General features: G+C 41.3%; 1 protein-coding gene across 5 annotated transcripts in view; it reads left to right on the forward strand.

Moving 5' to 3' along the window:
- LOC147101670 (kelch-like protein 20) overlaps positions 1-16,753 on the forward strand; it is a 70,573-nt gene that overhangs the window by 11,710 nt on the left and 42,110 nt on the right. For all 5 annotated transcript variants that reach the window (XM_085965440.1, XM_085965442.1, XM_085965441.1 and 2 more), the window contains 4 exons: positions 3,907-4,065; positions 5,923-6,017; positions 15,321-15,436; positions 16,001-16,184. In XM_085965440.1, the coding sequence (XP_085821566.1) occupies positions 3,907-4,065; positions 5,923-6,017; positions 15,321-15,436; positions 16,001-16,184 (554 nt within the window). The remainder of the gene's footprint in view (positions 1-3,906; positions 4,066-5,922; positions 6,018-15,320; positions 15,437-16,000; positions 16,185-16,753) is intronic.

Raw genomic sequence — 16,753 nt, forward strand, 5'->3', positions numbered from 1 at the left:
GCCCTCACCAGTACTCTGAACCGAATACTGGTTGGAGAGCGAGATGCACTCCGGGGACTCCTGCACTACCTGCCTGGTCGTCCTCTTCTGTCTGGTAGGCACCCATTCCCTCTCTGCCTGTGCACTCCTTAGCTGCGGATTGACCAGCTTCTGAAACGTGCTATTCACGAAGCTCTCGGCCTCTCACCGCAGTGACGCCAGCTGCTGCTCAAGCTCCGAAACCCGGAGCTCAAGCTCCTCCAGCTAATGACACTTCTTGCACAGGTGGTTATCCAGGACACGGGAAGCGTCCTGAATTTCCCACATGGCACAGGATGTGCATTCCGTGGGACTGAGCTGCCCTACCATGTCTCTATTTAATAGACTATCAACTAACTTACAGAAACTTAAGACTAAGATGTATCTGGTTCAAGTTATTAATGTAATGGCCCAGAAATTTGGATCCCCACGCGTGAGTACGCACTGGGTACTCACCTGTAGGCCCAACGAAAGTGCCGGTTTCGTGCATGCACTGCGCATGCGCGGGAAACCGGAACTTCCGTTCCCTGAAAGAAGGGGTTGACGGGTGGAATGCGTGCGCTGGAGAGGCAGCGCGTGCGCATCGAACTTATGTTTTTTTTGCAGCTTTCTCTGGGAGGTTAAGTCTCCAGCAGTTACACTTTTTAAAAAGCAGGCGCAAGACCAGTTAGAAAATGTAATTAATTTTTTCAAAATTTTAAATTATTGTTTAGAAGTTATTTCATGTAATTTATAGTTATTTTAAAAATGTGATGTTTTAAAATTTATTTGAGGTTTTAGTGATGTTTTGGGGCTTATAGTATTTATAGGTTTGACAGCCCTTCCTGTCAAACTTATGAATGAAGCATTCCCTGCTACCATTGGCTCTCCATGGCCCATGTGATCCCAGGGGACGCTTTGAACTAACTGCGCCCCTGGGATACGCAAGCACTGCGCGCCAGCAGTTGGAGGAGGCCCAGGATCGGAATTCCACGTGGGCCCACAGCTCAACGGCTGGCGCACAAGGTAAGTGCAGGTCGGGGGCTTGCACCCGCGGGAAGCCCCCGACCCGAATTTCTGGGCCCTTATAACAGTTACTAATTTAATACAGTATTAATTGTTACTAATCTCCAAGTTTCTGCTAAATTCCTAGCCAGCTATTTAACCCCGGCCCCTAACTTGAAGAGCAAAAAAATGATGGGACCTTTACCAACCAATCAGTTACCAGCTATCCTGGATTTTTTCTTTTTCTCTCTCCTCTCTGTTCCCGACCAGGTTCACTGCTCTGCGTGTCTGGGGCTTCTCTCCGCCGCTCCTTCTATCCATCCCTCCTCTGTTCCCGACCAGGTTTGCTGCCTTTTCTTTTTTGTCACTGTAGTTTACACTTTCGAAATGAGTCCAGAGGGTAAACCAGGTCCCGCAGCAAAGCCACGTCTCTATCATTTTAGAGTTGCCCATCAATTCTTCTTGTACAATTTTTAAAACATTGCTTATTTCTCCTCCAATTCCCTGCACCTTCAGAACACTCGTGCATGGTCCTGAGAATGCAGAGGGCTGATACAGAATTTTTTTTCTAATGGTTTCTTACTGCTAGTTCTTTTCTGCCACTGATGGGCCTTTCAATTTTTAAAAACTCCAGATATTTAAAAGCCTTTTAAAACACTTTTTTTATAAACTGCCAATTAGCGGCAGCTTGAGAGCACTCATTTATCCAGCGATTAGGAATAATAGGCACTGTGCCTTCCTATCGTGGAAGCATTGACGCCAGTTGTAGTGCTGTCCGACCTGAAATCAACCAATTTAACACAAACCAGGAAATGAACCTGGTACCTCCTTACTCTCTGCAGCTCGTGCTACAGTGTGTGGTGTATTTATACAGTTTTGAAATTCAATTTTTAATTGAAATATTGGACAGTGTGTTAACTGCATCTGGTCAAATACAGCAAGAGTTTTATACATGTTAAGAGCATCTGTGATTATAATATAACAACTTTACATGTGTGTAATTCATGTTCATCACACTTCAGATGTCTCACTGTCTGTAAATTTCTGTTACCTTCAGTTGTTAACATGCAAATCTTGTACAATTTTTTTTAAGTGTATTTTTTTGGGGGGGAAAAAAACTTCACCAGCAAAAGGAAATCCCTTCTCATTGACCTCTGGTCCGAAACAGGCATTTAGCCTGTAATTGACTTCAGGAAGTTGCAGCAATTAGACCTTGTAGCCTTAAAGGGTTGTGCCAGGTTACGCCTAACTATCCCTTTAGTAGCAGAGTAATATATTGTCTATTGCACAGTATAATGCTCCTGTCCTTGAGCCCTCTGACTTCTGTGAGCATTGCCATTGTTTTACATGAAGTGCGTCCATCATGCTTTGAAGTGTCGAGCTTGAAAGTGCAGAGACTGCGTCATTGTAAAAACACCAACAAATCACAACTGAACATGGGGGTGGGGGGGGAGTAATTTATAGATGTTTCATTGCTAACCTGCATCTCGCCAAAGAAAGGAGCTAAGGATTTACAAACTGCATGGAAACTACTTTCAACAACAGCAATTAGCCTGTAATTGATTTCCGGGTGTGCCTATTTAGAGCACTTTCCCACAGGCAGTACACTTTGTGGCCCCAGTGAAATGCAGCTCTCCCTTTGCGGCAGACCGCTTTCTTGAAGGCCGCCCCTTTTTGCCTATTAGGAAAGGGCTTTCAAAACGTGAACAGTCCCCTCTGTCATATACATTATGCATTTACATGCTGTAATGCTTCTGTTATTACAAAGCAACGCATCCTTGACTTACGATGAACAATTCCATGGGAGATCAGTTAGTCCTTCAATAAATTGTAGGCTCGGTGTTGATGTATCTGATTTGCTTTTAAATGACTATAATAGAAATATTGTTTTATTGCTTCATACATTTTTAACAAGGTATTAATGGACTAAATTGATTGCTTGGAGGATTGTAATGTGGTATTGATGGAATGTCTCAACTCCAGCTTCATTAGGCCCCCATAATCATACTTCCAGTCTTATGAAGCATACAAAATTTAGAGGCACTTGGCTATAGTCAGAGCATAGCAACTTTTTAATATGGTTAGTTGGGTATCGTGGCCAAGAGGAGTACAGGCATAGTACTGTAGTGTGTAGAGAGCTACTAACTCCAAAGTTTGCTCTACTCTGGCGTGTGGTCAGCTGATTGTATATACTTCAAAGACATTGGACTAGAAATCATTACTGTTCTTCATATGGCTGAAAGGATTTCATCATGTGGTTTTGTTTGTTCGATCCACAGTAATTATTATTCCTCATTCTTTCTTGCTTACGCCACCACCCCCCTCCCCGCCCATGTGGATTCCAGTCTAACAAATCAGAAAATTCTCTTCGAAGCCCACTTAATGACTTTATGCATCCTTACCTTCTCACTGTTGATAAATATGTGTGGTGATCCTCGGCTCACCGAGGACATCCTTTTGTACTGGCATAAATTGATATATTTTTGTTCAGGTTTGACTGCTTTGAAAGCCGCTGTCTTTGACTGTTCAGCTCTAGTACAGGAAACTCTTTATTATCCGGCACCGGCGTGGTGCCGGTTTATCAAAAAGTCCGGATTACAGAGAGGTATAGTTTAAAAGGTACGAGAGCTCCGTACACAGCAACAAATCCAGGCTTCCCTGTTGCTTAGCAACATGTGCCGGAACTCCGGCCACAGACCAAGCGCCCCTGTTGCTTAGCAACAAGTGCATGAACCCCAGTTACACAACCACAGATCCAGGAACTGCCACTAATATGAAGTAAAACTTACCTGAACCTACTCCTGAATTTTGCCGGTTAAGAGATTTCTGGTTATTTAGGTGCCGGTTAAGAGTTCCCTGTATGATATTCCAAATAATGTTTGGTTTCTCAACCCTTCTGTCCAGGTAATGGAGAGTGAGGAGTTCATGCTGCTGCCAGCGAACCAGATGATTGACATAATTTCCAGCGATGAGTTGAATGTGCGAAGTGAGGAGCAGGTGTATAGTGCTGTTGTGTCGTGGGTCAAATACAACATTCAGGAGAGGAGAGGACAACTTGCTCAGGTAACAGAGAATGGTGAAAGCCAGGGACTGGATGGGAAAGTGGATTAGCGTGCTGTCCTTTCACCTCGGATACCTGGGTTTGAATCGAGGTCCGATTGATGGGGTGAATGTCTTTGTTTTCTGTAAGGGGCCTGTTTGAAATGTGTTTGAACAGTTTCAGTCTGATTCTTAATTACCATGTGTCCAAATTACAAAATGATGATCTCACTCAGACCACAATATAGATAGTGTGGGAAGCAGATGTCACACTTGTTCTGCACCTAACTGTGCTGTACTTGACCTGGAATTGTGTGCCATTGATACTGGGTGCCCAACATGGGAATATGTTCTGTTCCTTTAGCCTAATGTCCCTCACCTCTGTGAGCACAAAAATATACCAAAAAATTGCGAGGGGGGGGGGGGGAAATTGTTTAGAACTGAACAGCATCCTCTAATTTGACAATATCTTCACGGGTTTTAAAGGGGTTGGGTGCAGTTAGCGTCTGGAATTTGGGCATATCAGTAAAAGAGTTGTGTAAAAGAGTTGTGAAGTGTCTAACTAGATAAATTCTTCAGGCAGATAGTTGCAAATATCCACCAAAAATGTCTTTGGTTATAGATCATAAACAATCCTACAATGGAAACTGTTCTAGTCACCTACTGGCCTGTACTAATTGACTAATATTGAGAATTGCAGCTGGCAGTCGAGAACACTGATAAATACTGGTTTAATATAGTCACGTTTAAATTGATAGTCACCACAGTTCAAGCTATGTTTATGGTCACCTTTCATAAAGTGGCCATGTTTTGGGGTCAAGGTTAACCGATAATACAAGTGATTGGGAATACTCCTGTACAGAGTGGTTGTCCGAGTCCTCTGCATTGTGGTCGCTTAGTTGCACTTGTTCAGAGCAGTTAAGATTTAGGATCTGGTTGGAGATGGTTGATTTTCTGTTGAATGATTGTTAAAAATATTTAAAGGATTTGGTAACGATAAAGGAAGAAAGAGAAGGTTGTGTCAGAAGTGCCTGGTAGACTGCAAGGTTAGGAGGAATAATTATCTGAGTTGGCAAAAATGAGTACTGAATGCAGGAGATTGCAAGCTCAGTTGATTCCAGAAAGTTTATACATTGTCCCATAAAGGAACATGTCATTTTTCAAGAAATTGGCAAAACTGCACCAGTTCAATTCTCTGCTGACAGTTCAGATTCTCAATCTGCAATGAGTGAGTACAGGTCAGTAAGTGACCGTAGCAGTTTCCACTGTAGTATTGTTTATGACCTATAATCCAAGACATTTTTTGATGGATATTTGCAGTCATCCACCTGCCTGAAGTATTGAAATCAAGTGTTTGATGGGGCAAAGTCCACACCACACGGCTTTTCACAGTTCCGCATAGTGGAACTACAGTAACTGTATTCTTGAGTGAGGTTATCAAAATGAGACTGATGTGGGAAATGGAAGGGCTGTGTCGATGCAGCAGTGATGCCGGTTTGAGGTTGGGGATGTTCTTGAGGGGCCAATGTTCCTGCTAAGCTGCGCGGCGGTCTGGAGGCCCCACGCAGGCCGCTCACTGGCTTTTATATGGGAGAAACCGCACATGCATGAAAATTTGAGTGGGCTGTGCAGCCAGTTAATGGGACCGTGCACCAAAAAAAAAGAGGGAACATTGCTTTGGGCACATTTTCCATTCCCCAACACTGACAGTCTTTCGATTTGAATATAGAAAAAAATCTGTGCTAAGAGTAGAAGCTTCAAAGCTGCATTTTGCAGCCTTCGGGCTTCTAGACTATACTTCTGACTAACATACAGTGCATTTATGTTTCCTTGTTTTTTTTTTTCTCATTTGCATGTGTACTTTTGATTATTTTTTCCCAGGTCTTGCAACATGTTCGATTGCCATTGTTGAGCCCTAAATTCCTGGTTGGCACAGTTGGAACTGACTCTTTGATCAAAAGTGATGAAATGTGCAGGTAATGTGTGTGTGTATATGTCCATGGTGAACTGGGCTGGGGGAGGGTGCTGTACGCAAGAGGATCTAAAAGCCTTGTGGGTTTTTATTTTACAAAGTTTTCTCCTTTCCCTTCCCTTCTCTCCTGAAGGGTTGGCGGTTTGTTTTCTGAGGTACAGTCCTGAGGAATCCTGCGGAGTTAATATCAGTAGGCTCTAGACCACAGGTCGATCCTGTCCTCATCTGATGTCCGCATGCACTTGCAGCAAGAGCAACTGGTTAGCGATCAGAATAGGAATCCCAGCCAATTATTCTCTCTACCCCATCCCATACCTTCCCCCCCCCGCCCTAAACCCAGATACTAAAACCGATTGAGAACTGCTGACTCTGCACAGACCGGGGATCAAACCTAGGACCTTGTGCAAGCCCTGATCTTAATATTGTTCTGGCTTTGGCTTTGATGATTTGCACATTATGCATTCTGATTTAATGTAAAATAAAATACTTTTCTGTTTCAGTTCCTACCTCCTGCTTTTGTATTTTTGTGGAGGGTAGAACATGGAGTTGGTAAAGCAGTTCTCTATCTTGCTGGTTAGAACTTGCCATTTATACTGCACTGGAAAATCTTGATGGATCAATCTTGGGTAGGCACAGTGGATTGAAACATAGCTGAAGCCGGGTCTATAAACAAATTTGTCTTAACATAAATATATGTAGTGATAACCATTTAGTCCTCACTCTGATGTTTAAATAGGGCCAAGTGACAAGATTATTGCCTTGACCTTTTCACCAGCACAAATCTATGTTTAGATTTTTTAAATGGATCAAAATAACATTTAGCTATATTTTTGTTCCCTTTTCATTTTTAAAACAGTCTTGATATTCTGTGAATGAAGTCTTGATATTCTGTCAATGAAATTTAGCAATATTTGGGGGGAAGGGAACGTTGGCAGAGACAAACCATTCGGGGTTAACTTCCACACAGCTGGAATGTTATGTTCAGAGAGTGTGTGTCATGGGGATCTGTTCTAAGAAAGCAGGGGATGGATTTGTATGTGGGAAGATGTGTTTATTTGAAGCTTATCTAGTTGTGCTATTTCTGCTCTCTCAGCAATAGAAGATGAAATCTGGAATAAATTTACAATGTATTTCACATACCTTATTTGGGCATCACCATTCTGTCATGCATCTCATGGTGTCTCAGTAAGATTTTCCCATTCTAAAGCCAGCACACATCCATGCCTGCAGCTGCACACTTCTACCACTAGATGGAGGTTCATAAGCTCCAGAAGTTGTAGATCCCCATAAAACTTTGCCCAAATATGCCACGTGCCAGTTGAGTGTGTTTCGGATGGCTATTTGACCACATGAAGCATCACAGCCAAGCTGATCCTGCCCTTGACTGACTGACTGCCTCCTCTTCATTTCACCTGGGGAACTGGAGCGAATGAGTACACTTGCTGTCATAAACAATAATTTCAACTAACTCCAAATAGACTGAGGATCGAACGTGGGATCTTCCTGATCTGTGTGGCTCAGCAACTCGACTCTTGACATGACCTTTCAATAAAACTTGTGCTTTATTAAATATGAACATTTAAAGACATTAATTTCTTCCGTTGATTTAAATTTAGAGGGTGGTGGGGTCTGGAACTCGCTGCCTGAAAGGGTGGTAGAGGCAGAAACCCTCATCACATTTTAAAAGTACTTGGATATGCACTTGAAGTGCCGTAACCTACAGGGCTCCGGACCAAGAGCTGGAAAGTGGGATTAGGCTGAATAGCTCTTTTTCTGCTGGCACAGACACGATGGGCTGAATGGACTCCTGTGCTGTAAATTTCTATGATTCATTGTGTTGCATAGTGCATGTTTATATACACAAGCACAGTCTTCGCCTCTAATATTCTTTTTTGGAGTAACCAGAACTTTCAATTTTGTCAAAACAGGGCAGTGTATTGTGTTGGTGCTCCAGCATACTGTGCAGTTCTACAGAGCAATAGGGCTTGATTTGTGCCTGCAGTTGTCTCCCCATGCAGCAAGTTTCTCATCTCTACCCTGTTGACTGGGAGAAGGTGCAAAGCAGAGACCAGGCACCTCGCTGATTTAGTCCCTCCCCCTTCCACAATCATGGTAAAGTTGAAGCACATTGTAGCAGCTCCCTCAAGGACAGCAGAGGCCCCAAAGCATGCTGCCTGCTTATTGTTAGTTTGTAAATGGTGTGCGGCATGGAGAGTTTGCAGTGGTGGTACCAACTTTACCAAAGTACTTCTGCAGATATTGTACACCAATAAAGATGTGTCTACTTTGAAAGCTGTAAACAGTGGCACACAAAATGTTGGCCTTCGATTACTGAGGAACTATGTACTATACTGTTCAGTGCTTTTTAAAGTAAACTGCAGTTTGGTTGCAAATACTGTGACATTTCTCTGCCAAGCACTTGTTCCTTCATTGCATAAGCCAGTAAATCTGCTGCTGTTCTTCCTGAAATTACTAAAATATGCTGTGGCGTTTTTAGTACGAATATAGAATGTTTACAAAACAGCACTGCAGTTGCTGACATGATAATGGGATTTTTGTGCCCTTTTAGTATATTGTACAATGTTGATGGTGCATTTCAATACTGTGAAATAACTCCCAGAACTTTTGGAACTCTATCAATTACAATGATCTTTCAACACTTATTTTGGTTTCAGTCTATGGTGTGGCTTGGCCAAATAAACCCTTGGCTTCTTTTGGCTGGCACCAACTGCACTGGCATTTTAGTGACTGCAATCTTCTGGTGATATTGATAGCTTTAGTGAAGGTTTATGGTGTAATAGGGGGAGTTTAATTATTGAATCTAAGAGATCTTAAAGGGAAAGAATCTACAGTGAGTAACTTAGTGTGATCAAATATACAGCTGTGACATTTCAATTATACAGTAATCAATTTATAAATTATCAGCAAATAAATTCTTGCCCTCCAGTCAGTTGTAAAAAAAAAACCAAAAACGTGCATTTATATAGTGCCTTTCACGACCTCAGGATGTCCCAAAGCATTTTACAGCCAATGAAGTACTTTTGATGTGTAGTCACTGTTCTAATGTAGGAAACAGGACAGCCAATTTGCGCACCGCAAGCTCCCACAAACAGCAATGTGATAATGACCAGATCATCTGTTTTTTGTGATGTTGATTGAGGGATAAATATTGGCCCCTGCTGCTCTTCGAATAGTGGCCATGGGATCTTTTACGTCCTTTTACCTGAGAAAGAAGACGGGGCCTCAGTTTAATGTCTCGTCCAAAAGACGGCACCTCAGACAGTGCAGCACTCCCTCAGCACTGCGCTGGAGTGTCAGCCTAGATGTTTGTGCTCAAATCTCTGTAGTGGGACTTGAACCCACAACCTTCTGACTCCGAGGCGAGGGTGCTACCAACTGAGCCACAGCTGACATGGTAAGAAAACAAAAGGATAGTCCTGACACACTGATTTGATAAGTTGTTGAAATATGATCACTCCTCTCGAGCAGGAGCAATCGACAGTATTTGGCTTCTCAAAATATGAATTATAGCAGAGACTGACAAAGCTGTGGAAACCCAGTTTACAGCAACTCCTAGTTCTATAATTCCAAAGATGAACTAATCAATGACCTCCAGCTGCCTATAACTGGAGCTATCTCGGTAACAATTTAAAGATTCACCTTGACTTGATTTTAACTGCCCATAATTGGCTTTACTTCGGCAGTGGTTTAAGGGTTTTGTTAATATGCACTCTGATACAACTGTTGCTTTTTAGTGGTCCTGCTTTTGTTGCTGTTTATTAGCTTGGCTCAGTAATATTTTTAGCACTTCTAAAGACAATGCTGCAAGAGAGTGACTGCTGAGTTTCAACTTTTTTAAAGTTCTTTTTCTATCTTGACTTTAACATAATTTTGTTACCTCTTTTCAAATAGTTCTGTAGCAGATATTGTATAGCCTGTTCTGGTGTCTCGCACATGCAGTAATCACCACCAAAATTCTTGAGACTTGTAGAGTGTTCCTGAACTGATTTATGGGGTTATAAAGCTTTCAGGTACTTGGTGCTTTTTCTCACTTTAAAAAAAAAAAAGTTCAGAAGCAATTTACAGAATAGAAACATAGAAGATAGGAGCAGGAGTAGGCCATTCGGCCCCTCCAGCCTGTTCCGCCATTTAATGAGATCATGGCTGATCATCCAAATTCAGTACCCTGTCCCTGCTTTCTCCCCATATCCCTTGATCCCCCTTTAGCCTTAAGAAATATATCTAACTCTTTCTTGAATATATTTAATGAATTGGCCTCAACTGCCTTCTGTGGTAGAGAATTCCACAGGTTCACCACTCTCTGGGTGAAGAAATTCCTCCTCATCTCTGTCCTAAATGGCTTACCCCTTATCCTTAGACTGTGACCCCTGGTTCTGGACTCCCCAGCCATCGGGAACATCCTTCCTGCATCTAGTCTGTCTAGTCCTGTTAGAATTTTATAAGTTTCAATGAGATCCCCTCTCATTCTTCTAAACTCTAGCGAATATAAGCCCAATCGACCCAATCTCTCTTCATACGTCATTCCTGCCATCCCAGAATATGTGCTGGGAATTTGAAAACTGCTAACGGAGTATTCAATATTTAAAGATGTTCACTAACCTTGAATAAAAATGTAATTTTTTTTTTTCTTTTTTACATTTCTAATTTGGACAGAATACTAACGGCAAAATGCTAATGTTGCCAAAGCAAAGTTAATAGCTTCCAGACGCCATTTATAATGGGACTGTCATCAGCTCCAGCACAAACTGCCATACCTGCGCTCAACACGGTATTTGTGTTAGAAAAACGAGTGCTCAGCTGAAATACGACCTTGGATGTTGTGTAGTCCAGCAATGTGTTTGGTGTTTGTCATTAAAGACTGATGTTTCACTGAACATTCTGTACTGTGCACCAAGTGCAGTCGCCAAGGGGCAGGATGGTTCCACATCAAGGATTTAAAAGGATATTGGTTTTCTGCATTAAATAAGTGGAGTTGTTGACTATAATATTTTAAATGGTGTCAGCTAACTGACGGTCCAACATTTTCCCTTCATGAAACATCAGTTCTCAATAGCAATGCATTTAATAACACTTTCCTCTTGCCAGGAGGTTTTAAATGTCCCAACGTAAGCTTTTTAGAAGAGGGAAGTAACTTACCAATGTAAACATCTCCATTCTCCTCCCCCTCTATCCAGAAGAAGGAAATACCTGCATTTAAATAGCACCCTAGCGCACTCAAAACATTTAAGACAATGCATTACTTTTGAATTGCAGTGACTTTTAGTCAAATGCGGTATCTAATTTGGAATCACTGTCAGCACTGCATGTTTTGTACAATAAATTTGTAAAAAATTCATAAATGCACGATGATGGGTGCAGTCTAATTATATTCATGTATGGAAAATCTATTTGCTACTACAGTTTCCAAATTTTTATGACTCTGTTATGACATTGGTTGCTACTTGATGCTTTCTGTAAAACGGTTTGAGATACTTGATCCTTGCAGTCCTCCACTGATTGCTAGAAGCCTGTGGTCAGAGCTAGAATTTAGATTGTAAATACCAACGTATAGGCTCAAAGTGCAGCCTGATGTTCCAAATCTGTCATTCCGTATTTCTTTTATTCATGTTTGCCAGTGACTCAGTGCTCCAAGGCAAAACAGATGTAGAGTTTATCCTGAAAACAAAAACTAGGGTCAAAATTCTTTTTTTTTTTTTTTGCTGCTGCCTCCCAAGGAAGCTTTGAGGTCATTTTGGTTTCTGCACACTTTTTTAAGCCTTATTTTAACCATGCCAATTGTCATTGTCATCACCTCTGCTTCATGCACACACATTGTATATCTGCAATAGTCATTAATAGCAATATCTAGCTATATCTGCCTGCAAGTGCAAGAGGTTCATTATTCCAGCTCCTTAGAATTAAGATCTTGCACTTGCAGATGCAACCTGCTACCTTCCCCTTTTTTATTTTCGTTTTAATTTTGTTGCATGTAGCTAGACAGTTCTCTTTAAATGGACAGTCCCTTTCGAGGTAAAGCTTTCATAAGGAGGTAGTGTATCTACTGCGGCATTTCCCAATGTACATTGATTTTAATCCATGCAATAGTTAATTTAAAAAAAATGTACATTTGGGACGCTGATACAAAAACAACCACTGCGGATGCTGGAAATCGGAAATAAGAAATAAAAGCAGAAAATGCTGGAAATACTCAGCCGGTCTGGCAGCACCTGTGGAGAGAGAAACGGAGTTAACGTTCCAGTTCTGACGAAAGTACATTTGGAACTCTCTGCTTTTTAAGAAATAAGAGTTGATACAGTAAACAACAAACATTTGCATAATAATATCATCTCTCTTTTCCTCCTGTGTGTTTTTTCTCTCGACTCCTCTCCTACCCGCCACTCTGGTTTAGGCCATAGAAAAGAGGAACCCCAACTTTTATATGATTACTGTACCTTTTTTAAAAGAAACACTTTTTAAAATCTGGTATTTTCCCCCATGGGAACTGGAGCAGAGACTCATCAATTTAAGATAACTCTCCTCCACCTCCTGCTCCTACACCCTTGCTATTGAGAGCATGAGCAGTAGTGCTAGTTTCCGCGTTGAAGTGCTGTTCTCCTTGCTACTGGTTGAGCGACCTTGCGACTTCAAACACAAACTGTGCTGTGGGACATCCCCAATCATTTTTTTTGATTGCTGGAGGGCAATCATGCATTTGTAAAGTTGTGAAGTCATCTTTCAAATTGAGATCATATCTGAGCTCAACGGTTTGACATTTTTGGGAGAGGAGATGTAACCACTATTATTTATATTGCTGTATTTTCTAAACCTTAACTTATTTGTAACTGATTTTTCTTGTAGGCTTTAAATATAGTTTCAAAACAATGTGGTATTAATTGGCTTAGAGCTTTTTTTTAGGCATATGACCTTTGGTGCAGTTTTCATGGTCACTCTATCCACGTCGTAAGTTTTTACAGGCAAGGCATAAAAAATATTCCATTCGGTCAAGTCAAGTCAGCTATATAAGCAGGGTGAGTGTAACACCAGCACCAGCATTGCATCATTGACAAACTGCTAAATTAGAGAGAAAGTACTCTGCCCAGTTTTAATTAAATAAAATATTAAAACGCACAAAAGTCAATGGGTCGTTATGATGAAAATAGGTAGATATGACTTTGACTGGCAAAACTAATTATACAAGTCTGAGACGTGAGTATTATAAAACTCAAAGAATTGCTTCTAAGCTAAAGATTTCTTCGAGAAAGTATTGTTTACTCTAGATATATGTAACTGAATGCTATTGTGTAAAAATGTTTTGATTATTCTTATGAATTCTGTTTAATAGTAACAGACACTGGAGGTTTAATATATTGTTTTGAATGAGCTGATCTAGCTGTCTGACTGCCCAGACATACTCCTCAGCACTGGACAGGCAGGTGAACACAGACATCACTGAATGGTGGCTAAAGAACAAAACGTTTGTGCATGCAAATTGTGAAGCGCACACTTCTGTAATTTTGGATAGTCAGTTGCTTTGTGGAAAGTTTGTTTTTAAATTGTTTGCAATCCTGGTGTTGTGAAATGGGTGAAAAATGCTTTTCCCCAGCGCTACTAAATGTTCAAAGTGTTTAATTACTGCAGCAAATTTAAAAAAAAGTTTGCTTGGAGCAAGTATTGGCAAGCATCTGTAAAATGTACATTTTACTTCTTGAATAAGCCGTAAGAGAGTATTTCAGCAGTAGTATGTGTGTATATTGTGAATTGACTTCTGTCACTGAATTTTCTTAATTTAATCCTGACCCTGCTCAATTTTTTTTTTAAAGGGCCGTCATTTGGTTGTAATGCTCCATTGGGGGAGTATAAGTCTTCCTTAAAGAAATGTAAACCTGTCTATTTTGATGTAGTTGTACGAAATTCCATTAGTAAATTTAGCTCGTATCCTAAACAATTTCCCCACAGTTGCCTTTTTAGTTATTTAAGCCAAGAGTTGTACTGCCCTTGATATGAAGGTGCAATTTCCCTTTTTTCTCCACGTATTATTGGTGCTCAGTGATACAATAATGACTTCTTCAGGTACATATTCTTGCTACAGTTGTACAGGGCTTTGGTGAGACCCCACCTGGAGTACTGTGCACCATTTTGGTCTCCTTATCTAAGGGGGAGGGAATTGAGTAGATTGGGCCGATACTCTCTGGAGTTTAGAAGAATGAGAGGTGATCTCATTGAAACATACACGATTCTGAGGGGGTTTGACAGGGTAGATGCTGAGAGGTTGTTTCCCCTGGCTGGAGAGTCTAGAACTAGGGGGCATAGTCTCAGGATAAGGATCAGCCATTTAAGACTGAGTTGAAGAATTTCGACACTCAGAGGGTGGTGAATCGTTGGAATTTTCTGCCCCAGAGGGCTGTGGAGGCTCAGTCGTTGAGTATATTTAAGACCGAGATCGATAGATTTTTGGACCCTAACGGATATGAGGATCGGGCGGGAAAGTGGAGTTGAGGTAGAAGATCAGCCATCATCTTATTGAATGGCGGAACAGGCTCAAGGGGCCATATGGCCTACTTCTGCTCCTATTTCTTATGTTCTTATTTATTTCTGAACCAGTTCAGTGCCAAAGGTTCTCTATATAAATGCAACAATGTCATAATCAATATCTTTGAAAAATGGTCCAGTTCCGGTTTTGCTGCTCCTTTATCAAGCTGTTTGCTGGGAAATACTTCAGTCTGAGTACATTAAAATGGATCCTTCCAATCCACCCATATACTAGATACATCGGTATTCTAATTGTCATTTGTTAACTCCATAAACTCTAACTTTCTGATCTGAAGGAATGTTGGATTGGAGGTAGTACTGCAGGGGGTCTCCAACGCATAACAATTCTGCCAGGTCCTTCCCAACTCTACAGGACTGCTCAGCATTGTTCTGTGTCAAACCGATGATTCGTTGGCAGTAGCCAGTTTCTACTTCACTTCTAAAAATGGTTGAAAATTCAGGTGTATTTTGCACATAACTATGAAACTTCACTCTACTTCACCAAATTTCCTTTAACAATATAGTTTAGTGACTGCATTCCTGTTGGAAGTTACACCCAGCACAGCACATTTTCTTAAATAAAAACAGAATATGCTGGAAACACTCAGCAGATCAGGCAGTGCCTGTGGAGAGAGAAACCGAGTTAACGTGTCGGGTTGATGACCTATCGTCAGAACATTTTCTTGGCTGTCCTACACTAAAGTCGCTAATCTCGGATCAGTGTTTTCACTTGACTGAATTGTTTCACGTGATTTTTTTTCTCCCCCATGTTCTTCAGAGATCTCTTGGATGAGGCAAAAAATTATCTCCTTCTGCCACAGGAGAGACCTCTAATGCAGGGTCCCCGAACACGACCTCGCAAACCCATCCGATGTGGGGAGGTGCTTTTTGCTGGTAAGTAAGTGCAGTGATTTCTTCTTAATCCCTAACCTATTGCTAAAGATTTAACATTACTGTCAATGTAAAGTATCTTTCTGTGAATTATGATCCTGACTTCATATCACTGCTGTCTTCGATGTTGTAGCTCTGTAGCAGTGTTGTCACAAGGCATATAAATGTGTATGCACTACAAATAACATACTGGAGAGAATTAAAATGGCAACTTAGTACTAAAAATCATTTTATTTAGTAGTTGTTACTGAGCGCAACAGTTTCCTGTGCTGGGGTATCTGATCAGTTTATTAACAATTGTGATTTTAACCCTTTTATTGAGCTGCATAAAACTGCATAGTTCACATAACAGCTTGGGTCTCTCTTGTGCATTTCGAAGTAACAAGGTCAATGAAGTATAAACAGCATGGTTTAGTATGGACAGAGATATCGGAACAGGAGGAGGCCATTCAGCCCCTCGAGCCTGTTCCGCCATTCAGTGAGATCATGGCTGATCAAGACCTTGTTGAATTGTAGGGTTTTTTTTTAATCGTACCTGTTAACTCTTATTTTTGTCCCTTTTTATAGTTGGTGGTTGGTGCAGTGGCGATGCAATCTCTAGCGTGGAACGCTATGACCCTCAGGCACATGAATGGCGGATGATGGCATCAATGTCCAAACGAAGGTGTGGTGTTGGCGTAGCAGTGCTTGATGATCTTTTGTATGCAGTTGGAGGTCATGATGGGTCTTCCTACCTGAACAGTGTTGAAAGGTACATTCAAAATGTATTTGCTAAATGACATATTTTTGTTTACTGAAGAAACAAAAGACTGCTAATTGTCTCTTGAGTTTCAACAATGTACCAGTGCAATAGAGTCTTGTGACTGAGCCCTATAGGCCAGGGCTCTGGTACGATTAGTTAGCTGACTTCAGTCTGGCAACAGTAGGGATGCCAGTTGGCCACTGTAGCCTAGGCTAGGGAGGGGAAATAGCAACTAGGGTTCCTGCTTCTGATCACTATCTATGGAAAGTTTAGTTGAATAGCCTGCAGACACTTGCTGTCTAGGCTCACAAATTTAACACAATGGAAGCCAGTACTCATGGAACTACACTCCAGCAACTGCCATACATTTTGGGGGAGAGGGGAGTGAGAATTCAATCTTTTGTGACCACTGAGCCAAGGCTGACACATTACGAGACCAAAATAGTTGGGATGTTTTGGGTAGAGAGCAGATGATGCCCTCTTATTAATCTTTTCACCATTGCATTGACTCCAGTCCTGTCCTCGAGTCAGCTAAGATTCAGTCCACCAAATACTTCTGAACTGGGAAGGGGTTTCTT

The sequence above is a fragment of the Somniosus microcephalus genome, chromosome 23 (genome assembly GCF_052327205.1).
Source record: "Somniosus microcephalus isolate GS21.2 chromosome 23, FLI_Smic_1.0, whole genome shotgun sequence".
In the NCBI taxonomy this organism is placed as follows: Eukaryota; Metazoa; Chordata; class Chondrichthyes; order Squaliformes; family Somniosidae; genus Somniosus; species Somniosus microcephalus.